This window comes from Colobus angolensis, unplaced genomic scaffold (assembly GCF_000951035.1).
Source record: "Colobus angolensis palliatus isolate OR3802 unplaced genomic scaffold, Cang.pa_1.0 Scaffold376, whole genome shotgun sequence".
NCBI lineage: Eukaryota > Metazoa > Chordata > Mammalia > Primates > Cercopithecidae > Colobus > Colobus angolensis.
In genome coordinates this window covers 148,235-160,091 of record NW_012117110.1, presented here as the reverse complement: position 1 = coordinate 160,091, position 11,857 = coordinate 148,235, and the positions used below count along the sequence as shown (strand labels likewise).

General features: G+C 36.0%; 1 protein-coding gene across 1 annotated transcript in view; it reads right to left on the bottom strand.

Moving 5' to 3' along the window:
- Positions 1 to 342: 342 nt before the first annotated feature.
- Positions 343 to 11,857, bottom strand: part of LOC105520256 (protein FAM154B-like) — a 45,685-nt gene continuing 34,170 nt past the window's right edge. The window contains exon 4 of the mRNA XM_011953858.1: positions 343 to 1,292. Coding sequence (XP_011809248.1) covers positions 343 to 1,292 — 950 coding nt within the window. The remainder of the gene's footprint in view (positions 1,293 to 11,857) is intronic.

Sequence of the window (11,857 nt, the reverse complement as noted above, 5' to 3'; positions counted from 1 at the left end):
GTGGATCATGAGGTCAGGAGATCCAGACCATCCTGGCTAACACGGTGAAACCCCGTCTCTACTAAAAATACAAAAAATTAGACGGGCATGGTGGCGGGCACCTGTAGTCTCAGCTACTCAGGAAGCTGAGGCAGAAGAATGGCGTGAACCCAGGAGGCGGAGCTTGCAGTGAGCTGAGATTGCATCACTGCACTCCAGCCGGGGCGACAGAGTGAGACTCCCTCTCAAAAAAGAAAAAAAAAAAGATTTCTTATATCATAAATTTTTTTCACTATAAAAATTGAGTTTTCTCTTGGAAAACCAACAACTTGCTAGTAGCTTCCTTTTAAGCACACTTGGTTATTAGAAGGCCTTCACTGCGGGAGTAATCTTGCGGAAGAATTTATGACCTTGGGAATTTTTATTTTCAAAAATATAACCTGGAGGAGAGGGGTAACTCGCTGGGCAAATTTCCTGTTTTTTCGGTGTGTACTCTACAGAGTAAATGGTCACATCATCAAATGGAACAGAACTCTTAAAAGCAATATTTAAAGGTTTGTAACTCTCTGTTGGAATCAATTTGTGTGGCACATAGTGAGATCTGAAAGTGCTCAAACCATCAAATTTTCCAGATGGGTTGGGAATCTGCTGCTTCTTAATAAGTCCTTGACGACAACTTTCCCATGCTGGAAAATCTTCCTTCATGGTGCTTTTTCCTAGGAAAGGAAAATTGTTACTTCTTCTATGAGAAACTGGCCTGATGGGAACAACACGCTTGGCCTGATATGGAACATAGTCAAGATGGCTTGTGCTGTTTAATAGCATGCTGCCTGTAGGAGGCACATACTCTGGTACTTTCTTGACCTCAGGTGGTGGGATTTCCCATGGTTGAAAACGTTCACGGAATTCAGTGCTTCCTTCAAACCGAGCACTCTGGGTCACTCTGGTGTGTACAGGTCTGCAGATTTTTGCAGTTTCACCAATAAGACCCTGAAAGTCATACCGGTGAGTTGTGAGATCCTCAAAGCGTTGCTCAGTTGGTTTGTAAACTTCTTTTGGCCTTTCAAACTTGAGTTCAAGCTGATGAGGTATATAATCAAGGTGATGACTTGTAATGCCATTAAAAGGGGCTGTAGAACGTTTGACCACAGAGGAGGGTTTAAAGCTTTGCCTGCTTTGCCTAGGCTTTATCTCCTGAGGAACAAAGTCATCCTGAAATGTAGTTGAATTTCCAAATTTCACAGTAGGGGGTTGATAAGTTTGTTCTGGCTTATAAAGTTCACTTTTATGAAGGTCCCAAGCTCTATAATCATCTTGAAAATTAAAACAAAGCAAAAACATTTTTAAATGCTGAAGGAAACCATCTTCTAAAAATCATAACTGATTTCTCTCATTGCCAAACATCTTTCCATTTCCTTTAGAAATCTAAACAATAGTATCAGAATACAGTTTCTTGAATTCCTTTCAGATTTGTTCTTTTTTTTTTCATTTCCACCTTCCTCTACCCACCTCCTCACTTTAATACATATAACTTTCCACTTTCAGATTCATGTGATTACATAACAAAGGAAAGGCACATCTGAACCTGATTGCTGATAGTTCTTGAAAGCCAAAAGGACAGTGTTGTAGGTGAGGACAGAGTTTAGGAGATTATGGTTGAATTCCTAGGAAGTGTTTGGGATTTTAAGTACAACTCACAAAATGCTAAGGTATGTCTAAAATCCAGGGCTTGAAATAAAATCAAGTGCCCTCATGTGTGGACAAAAGTAATACAGATACTACTCCTTGCTTTGGAGAGATTCATCAAAGGAGAGAAAGTTTTAATTCTGGTATACTCTAGGAAGCTACAGAAAGAACTCCTTGAGCAAAGATACAGGGTAACTTGAGCTACCCCAGAAAGCTCTCTGGCTTCAACTTTCCCTCATGAAATGGACTTTAAGGCATTCCCAAAAGATACAGGGCCATCTAGAGGCCAGAGGCCTTAGCTGAATGCCTTCAAAGGTGTTTGAAATTGTAGAATTTGAAGTGACCATCAGAGCAAAGATCTGGGGTTTGGAAGTTAAATAACCTTATGCCTACTTCCTGCAGACTGTGGAGCATTTTGGGTCACTCTGGTGTCTACAGAGTGATGACTTGTAATACCATTACAAATTGGTAATGGTACACTTCACTAAAACTGAAATGTTTATATTTCAACTAAGGATTATTTGTGTTTTCTATTTCTACATGAGGAAGATAGTAAGCTAGGAAATACCAAAGAATTGACTTCACCCCAAAATATGTATTTCTAAATACCAAAAATTAATTTACAAAAGATAGAAATTTATTATACAAGATAACATACTAAAATCTGGATTAATGTCTATGCAATATTTACAGGAAAGGTCAAACCTTGAAAACTTATTATATGGATATCTTCTTCAAAGAGATAAAATGTTCATCCATTTCTGCCAAAATGGCCAAGTTTTGGACTAAATGATCAAATTACTGACGTTTGGATGAGAGAGGGCACTTGACTCAAGAATAGGTGACATTTAGGCCAGCAGAGACCTTGAAGACAAACTGACAGAAAAGATGAGCTAGATCAAGCATTCTTATTCTTGTAAACCTAAAATTGAAAATAATGAGTGAGATAGAAATGGGAGAATTGAAAAGGACGCCAGGAGGTAGAGCTGAAGAGCCATGGAAAGCTGAAGTTACATTCAAAACAGACCTGTAAAGAAACAGAAATGATAACTAGGCAGAGGCGGCCAGTTAGTAAAGTGGCAATCAGAGCAGATGAATGAAGGGAAGTGAAGGTGCTGTGAGGGAAATCATGTAGCTCATTGCAGAGATGAAGGGAAAAGTTCTTCCTTCAAGCTCCCTGGCACCTGATAGCTTTCCATTTTCAGTTCACATGAAGCTTTACCAGAGTCTTTTTTTCTCAAGGTACCATGAGGGAATCTCTCTTCTTTGCAAACTAAAGTATAAAAGTATAACACCATTTTTCACTAGCTAAAAGAAATCACAGATGTTATTAAAGATCTACCGTTCCACACAATCATATAGGGAGAATTCTTGCTACCACACAAGAGAAAAGAGATTTTCATTGTAAGAGAGTAAACAGAAGACAATATTTTCCCTCACCAAACCAGCTTTGGTTTTCAAAATGGAAGCAAGAATTTGGACACTGAGAGATGGATGTAATAGCATACAATAGTATGAATGTCCTAGCTAATTGCAGAAAATTGATTTTCTAGCTAATTGCAGAAAATTGATTTTCTCCCCATAAATATGCCTCTGCTCATATCCCTGGAATACTTATTATCTATTCTGGAATATTTATTGATAACATTCTAGCAACACCTTTAAAACACCATAATCTTTATCATGTGTTTTTAGTGTTTCATGATACTTAAGGAAAAAACAAACATTCAGTAATTTGCTGTTTAATTTCCAAATATTTGGTGATTTTTCCACTTTTTTTCTATCATTGATGTCTAATTCAATTCTGTTGTCATCAAAAACACACATTGCATGATTTTAATTCTTTTATATTTGTTAAGGTTTGTTTTATGACTCCAAATATAGTTTATCTGAATGAACGTTTCATGTGCACTTGAAAAGAATGTGTATTCTGTTATCGTTGGCAGAAGTGCTTTACAAATGTCAATTTGGACAACATTGTTGATAGTGTTGTTCAGGTCTTTATATCCTTATCCTTTCCTATGTTCTATAGATTACTTAAAGACAGTGAAGTCTCCAACTACAAATGCATATTTTTACATTTCTTATGTTAGTACTGTAAGTTTTTGCTTTGAGTATTTGAAGCTCAAGTGTTAAGGGCATACACATTTAGAATCTTGTGCTTGGGAAATGGAAGGTGAGTGTGTGGTGGTTTCTCTGTTGTCCCTGCCCAGCTTCAGTCTTAGGTAGGCCCTGTGCCCCTGGGTCTCAGAAGCAGGGCTCTCTCAGTGCACATGCCCCTTCACTTGATGTAGTAGGTCTCTAATTGTTGGTCCCGAAACAGTTTCCTGTTCTTTCTTCATGTTCAAGGTTTAGTTTTATTTTGCTTCTTGTTGTTGTTTTTCCTTTATCTTTCATCAAGTTGCAATACATCTTCACCTATTCATTGGGGCTGTCAGAGTGATGCCTCTCCTGCAGTGAATTAATGCTTTTGTTCTGTAGGTTAAAGGCATTCAAATGGAGCTTCCTGCTTTTTTTCTTTTGCAACAACAATTATTCTCTCCATGCCTGCACTACGAAGGAAACTTTCTGTGGTCTCCAACCTCTTTCCCAATCTTTCTGATGATCACACAGTGAACATTCATAGGGAAGTGTCTATGAGTGGTTTTGAACTCCCCCTTTAGTGTCTGACGTTCTCAGAGCTTCTATACTCTCACAGTAGCTCACACTCAAGTCTTTAGCAATTAGTTAAAGATGTAAATGAATTATTTTATCCACTTGTGTAACAGCTAGTCTCATTCCATGCCCTGCTTTGGGTGAAACAGTGCTTGCCTCCTGTCTCAATTGGGTGGAAGTTGTTTTTCCTTAATGTCAGGCTAATAGGTTAACCTGTGAGCTCAGCTTTCTAAAGGATTCATACACATTTATGATTTTGTAGATTATCTGGCTTTTTCTTATTGTTATGTTGGGGTCATAATCTTTCCGATCTTCTGCATCCTACACAGAATCTGAAGATGCTGGATTTCTGTATGGTGAGGTTTAAAATTACACCTTCAATTCTACAAATTCAATTTCCTTTATAGATATAGGGTTATTTTTACTTTTTATTTCTTCTTGGGTTACTTTTGGTGAATTGTATTTTTCAAAAAATTTATCAATTTTATGTAAGTTGTAAATTACTGGCATATTTTTAAAAATATATCTTTTTAATGTGTGAAAAATCAATCTTTGAATATTAATCACAATATTTTGTTCATTTACACTTAATGTAGTGATCTAGCTGGGCTTCAGTTAGGACTGGACTGTATTGCTATTTGCTTTTGATTTTTCCCTTCTTTTTCCCATACCCCTTATTTCCTGCCTTCTTTTGTATTAATAAATGGCATTTTTATTATTCCACTTTACTATTAGAATTTTATCTTTCTATGTTTTAAAAATAAAAATGAATTTTTGACTTGTTATGAGATTTTTCTGGCTCAAACTTAAATGGATATTTTTACCACTTCTAGAATGGAATAACCTGTAAGCAATTTAATTCTATTTAACTCCTCTTGCCTTTTGTACTACTGTTCTAACATATTTTACTTTTAAATTTGTGTAAAAACATAATACAGTAATTTTGACTTTAAGTTGCCAAATTCTTTTATATTTACCCACATTGTTTACCCTTTCTGTGTGCTTCATTCCTTCCTGCATTTCATGCTTCTATCTGGAATAAGTTTCCTTTTAACTGAACAATTTCGATACTTTTTGTAGTAGGTATCTCAGTTTTTTCTTTTTTTGTCTGAAAACATTTTTACTTTGCTTTAATTTTTCAAGGCTATTTTTACTAGATATACAATTCTCAGATTTTCTGGCTTCAAAAATCTAGATCTTTCTTGCACCTTTAGCACTTTTAAAGTGTCATTTCATTATAATTTAACTTCCATAGTTTCTGTTGAAAAGTCACATATCATTCTGTTTAAAAGTCAGATATAACTTTTTCTTTTTGTAGATAATGTATAGTTTTTCACTTGCTACTTTTAAAACTTTATCTTTACTTGATTTTCCCAAGTTTGACAATAGTTGTCTAGGGTGGCTTCCTATGTGTTTGTTTTGGAGTTTGCTGAGCTTCTTGAATCTATGGGCTGATTCTTTCATCAGTTTTGGAAAAGTCTTGACCATTATCTCTTCAAATATTTCCTGGTTCTTCATAGGCCTCATAACATTTTACTATATGCTGGATGTTGTGTATAAGAGGATCATAAAAACTAAAATCAATGTTATTTCAACAGGAGACAATTTCCTCTTTCCTATGCTAGAATACAGGGCAGATCACCTCATTCTTACCAGACTCTGAGCTAGATCAGTGCTCAATGGCATCTTTAGTTAGACATAGTCTTACTCTAGTTTCAAATGTCTCAAGAACAAGATTGAGGTGTGTCTGCAGTAAGGACCTCATCCTAGTGGAACTCTCTCCTAAGCATTTACTCTCAAATAAGAATATGGGATATTCCTGTTGGATTTTTCTGGTCCAGCCTCTCAGCACACCATACCCTCTCCCCTATAAACATTCAGTGAATGTCTCACATTGAAAACCAGCCATGTATCTGGGGCTCTTCTAGATTTCAATTAGTCCTATCAGCCCACATTCAAGTGTTCCACTGCTTTCTCTTTCCCCTACTAGAGTTTCTCTGCTTATGCCAAGCTCAATCCTCAGCATAGGCCTAGACTTGACAATTGTTCCCGGAGAAGTAAATGGCTGGCCATATCAACTCACTGAGGAAGGGCTCCTATCTCTCTGAAATTTTAGTTTTTTGCTTCTATAGCTGTCTGGTGCCCTTAAAAGAAGATTTTTAAAAATCTATACTTATGTCAAGCCCCTCAGCCTGGCAATCAAGGTTCTTCCCAAACTGATCTCAATCTACCTTTACAGAATTATACCCCAATCTCTCAACCCTGAAAACTTCTGGTCCTCACCATGTCTACTGAATAACTGTTTTATTTTTCTGGTTCTATGCTTTTTTACTCATTTCATACCAGTTTTTAGAATATCCCTCCTCTTTTTATATATCAATACTTACTTATCTCTGATGCATTCCCAGCCTGGCCTGAAGTGATAACTTATCAAGTATAAATCCTTGAAGTGCTGCTTTTTCCACTAATTTTCCAGTGAATTATGTCTTCCCCTGATGATATCTCATATTTATTTATAGTATGGCAATGTCATTTTTCATGCTATTGTTTTTCTATATTCTCAATTATAAAGTTTCTTTTTATATAGTCCATATTTTATTTTTAAATAAAAATTGTATGTATTTAAAATTTACATGGTGTTTTATATATACACACACAGTAAAATGATTACTAAAGTGAAAAACATATCTCCTCACAGCAACCTTTGTGTGTGCATGTGTGTGCATGTGTGCGTGTGTGTGTGGTGTGAGTACCTGTAATCTACTCTCAGCAAATTTCCAGTATACAGTACAGTATTAAGTACAGTCATGATGCTGTATATTAGATCTCTAGATTTATTCATCCTATACAACTTCAACTTCATACCTCTTGCCCAGTATTTCCCCATTTTCCCCACTTCCCCGGCCCTGGTAATCATCATTCTATCCTGTGCTTCTATGTATTCAACTCTTTTAGATTTATACATCATTATTATGTATATTATTACATAATATACGATGGAATATATGTGTACTATATATATATTCAGACATACATTTACACATCACATTTATTCATTCATTGATTGATGCACATTTAGGTTGTTTCTTACCTAGGTTATTGTGAATAACGCTGCAATAAATAAGAGTGTAGATATTTCTTCAAGATACTGATTTCATTTCCTTTGGGTATACACCAGAGGGGAAGTTGTTGGATCATATGAAAGTTCCATTTTTAATTTTTGAGAAAATGTCATATTGTTTTCCATATGGCTATACCAATTTACATTCCCACCAACAGTGTACAAGGATTCCTTTTTCTCCACATCCTCACTAACACTTGTAATCTTTTATCTTTTCTATAACAGGCATCCTAACAAGTGTGAGATAATATCTCACTGTGGTTTTGATTTGCATTTATCTGGTGATTGGTGATGTTGAGTACCTTTTCATATATCTATTGACCATTTGTATGTCTTCTTTGGAAAAATGTTTACTCAGGTACATTGGTCAATTTTTAATCCACTTTTTTTTTTTGCTATTAAGTTGGGTAAGTTCCTTATTTTTTTTTTTGAATATTGACCCCTTATGTGATACATGGTCTGCTCATATTTTCTACCAATTCATAAGTTGCATTTTTCTTTTGTTGATTGTTTTCTTGCTGTACAGACACTTTTTAGTTTGGTGTAATCCATTCATCTATTTTGGTTTTTGTTGCCTATGTTTTCAGAGTCATATCCAAAAAACCATTAGCAAGGTCAAAGTCAAGGAAATTCCCCATGTTTTCTTCTAGGAATTTTATGGTTTCAGGTCTTGTATTTAAGTCTTCAATTCACTTTGAATTGGTTTTTGTTTATAGAATAAGAAAAGACTCCAATTTCATTCTTTCACATGTGGATATTCAGTTTTCCCAATACCATTTATTTCATTTATTTTAATTTCAGATTCAGGGATTATATGTGAAGTTTTGTCACTTGGGCATATTATGTGATGCTGAGGTTTAGCCTTCTAATGATTCCTAATGATGGAATCATTAGGTACCCACAGTACCTGTTGGGTACTGTGTTCCAGTTAGTGAACACAGTACCCAACAGGTAGTTGTTCAACCTTTGCGTCCTCCTCTCCCTCTCCCCTTTTGGAATCTCCAGTGTTTATTGTTTCCATCTTTGTGTCCATGTATACCTAAAGTTTAGCTCCCACTTACAAATGTGAACATGCAGTATTTGGTTTTCTGCTTCTGTGTTAAACTACTTAGAATAATGACCTCCAGTTGTATCCTTGTTCTTGCAAATTACACGATTTCATTTTATATGGCTGCATGGTATTCCATGGTGTATATATACTGCATTTCCTTTATCCGATCCACCATTGATGGGCACATGGGTTGATTCCGTGTCTTTGCTATTGTGAAAAGTGCTACAATGAAGGTACAAGTGCAGATAGAATGATTTATTTTCCTTTGGTATATACCCAGTATTGGGATTGTTTGGCTGAATGCCATTCTAACTGGTATGAGATGGTATCTCACTGTGGCTTTCATCTGATGATTAGTGATGTTGAGAATTTTTTCATGTGTTTGTTGGCCACTTGTATGTTTTCTTTTGAGAAGTGTCTTTTCATGTCCCTTGCCCACCTTTCATTTTTTCTTGTTCATTTATTTAACTTCCTTATAGATTCTGGATATAAGCCCTTTGTTGGATACACAGCTTGTGAATATTTTCTCCTACTATGAAGCTTGTTTGTTACTCTGTTGATAGTTTCTCTTCCTGTGCAGAAGCTCTTTAGTTTAATTAAGTCCCATTTTGTACATTTTCATTGCATTTGCTTTTGAGCACTTAAGATATAAATTATTTGCCTACAGCAATGTCTAGAAGAGTATTCCCTAGGTTTTCTTTTAGGATTTTTATAGTTTGAGGTCTTACATTTAAGCTTTTAATCCATCTTGAGTTAATTTTTGTATATAGTGAGAAGCAGGCATCCAGTTTCATCCTTCTGCATATGGTTAGCCAGTTTTTCCAGCATCATTTATGGATATAGGGAGTCCTTTCCCCGTTGTTAATTTTTGCCACTTTTGTTGACAATCAGGTGGTTGTAGGTGTCTGGATTAATTTCAGGGGTCTCCATTCTGTTCCATTGGTCTATGTGTCTATTTTTGTACCAGTACCATGCTGTTTTGGTTACTGTAGCTCTGTAGTATAGTTTGAAGCTGGGAGATGTAATGCCTCTGGCTTTATTCTTTGTGTTTAGGATTGCCTTGGCTACTCGGGCTCTTTTTGGGTTCTACATAAATTTTAGAACAGTTTTTCTCTAATTCTGTAAAAAAAGTGATATTGATAATTTGGTAGATTGCTTTGGGTAGTATGACATTTTAATGATATTGAACCTTCCTATCCATGATCATGGAATGCTTTTCCATTTGTGTAGTCTTCTTTCTCCTTGTAGAGATCTTTCGCCTCCTTGGTTAGATGCCCAGGTACTGAGTGTGTGTGTGGCTACTGTAAATGGGATTATGTTCTTGATTTGGTTCTCAGCTTGAATATTTATGGTGTATAGAAATGCTACTGATTTTTTGTGCATTGATTTTGTATCCTGAGACTTTGCTGAAGTTGTTTATTAGGTCTAGGAGTCTTTTGGCAGGATCTTTAGGATTTCTTAGGTACAAATTATACTGTCAGCCAAGAGAGATAATTTGACTTCCTCTTTTTCTATTTGGATGCCTTTTCTTTCTCTTGCCTGATTGCTTTGGCTAGCACTTTCAATACTATGTTGAATATGTGTGATAAGAGTGGGCATCCTTGTGTTGTTCCAGGTCTCAAAGGGAATGCTTCCAGTTTTTGGTCCATTCAGCATGATGTTGGCTGTGGGTTTCTCATAGATGGCTCTTATTATTTTGAGGTATATTCCTTCAGTGCCTAGTTTGTTGAGAGTTTTTATCATGAAGGGATATTGTATTTTATCAAATGCTTTTTCTGGTATTATTTTGAGGTATGTTCCTTCAGTGCCTAGTTTGTTGAGAGCTTTTATCATGAAGGGATGTTGTATTTTATCAAATGCTTTTTCTGCATCTATTGAGATGATCATATGATTTTTGTTTTTAATTCTATTTATGTGGTGAATCACATTTATTGATTTGCATATGTTGGACCATCCTTGCATCCCAGGAATAAAACCCACTTGACTGTGATGAATTAACTTTTTGATGTGCTGCTGGATTTGCTGTGCTAGTATTTTTTGAGGATTTTTTCATTTGTGTGTTCAATGTCATTTTCTTTTTTGTGTTTTTGTCAGATTTTGGTATCAGAACCATGCTAGTTTCATAGAATGAGGCAGAGAGGAGTCCCTCTTCCTCAATTTTTTGGAATACTTTCAGTAGGATTGGTACCAGCTGTTCTTTGTATGTCTGGTAGAATTCAGCTGTGAATGAACACATTTGGTCCAGGGTTGGGTTTTTTTTTCTTTTTTTTTCTTTTGGTTGGTAGGTTTCTTACTGCTGATTCAATTTCCTTACTTGTTACTGATCTCTTCAGGATTTCTGTTTCTTCCTGATTCAATCTTGGGAATCTGTGTTTCCAGGAACTTATCCATTTCCTCTAGACTTTCTAGTTTGTGAACATAGAGATGTTCATAATATTCTCTGAGGATCTGTTGTGTTTCTGGGGGATCAGTTGTGATATTACTTTTGATTGTGCTCATTTGGAGGTCTTTTTTTTGTTAATCTGGCTAGTGGTCTATCAATCTTGTTTATCTTTTCAAAAAATGAACTTTCTGCTTCATTGATCCTTTGTATGGTTTGGGGGTCTCAATTTCATTCAGTTCTGCTCTGATTTTAATTATTTCTTCTGCTAGCATTGGGTTTAGTTTGTTCTTATTTTGCTAGTACTTTTGGTTGCAAGGTTAGATTGTTAATTTGAGATATTTCTGTCTTTTTGATGTAGGCATTTAGCACTTGAAACTTTCTTCTTAACCTTGCTTTTGCCACATCCCAGTAGTTCTGGTATGTTGTGTCTCTATTTTCATTTATTTCAAATGCTTTTTTTTCTTTTCTTTTTTTTTTTTTTTTTTTGAGATGGAATCTTGCACTGTTTCCCAGGCTAGAGTGCAGTGGCGCAATCTCGGCTCACTGCAACCTCTGCCTCCCGGGTTCAAGTGATTCTCCTGCCTCAGTCTCCCAAGTAGCTGGGATTACAGGCACCTGACACCATGCCCAACTACTTTTCTGTATTTTTAGTAGATATGGGGTTTCACCATGTTGGCCAGGCTGGTCCCGAACTCCTGACCTTGTGATTTACTGACTCTGGCCTCCCAAAGTGCTGGGATTACAGGCATGAGCCACCGTGCCTGGCCTCAAATACTTTTTAAATTTCTGCCTTAATTTCATCTCTGCCTTAATTTCATTGTTTACCCAAAAGTCAGTCAGGAGCAAGTTGTTTAGTTTCCATGTATTTGTGTGTGTGTGTGTGTGTGTGTTTTCAATTCTCCCCTTCTTTTTTTTTTTTTAATTTTACTTTAAGTTCTAGGGTACATGTGCACAATGTGCAGGTTTGTTACATATATATACA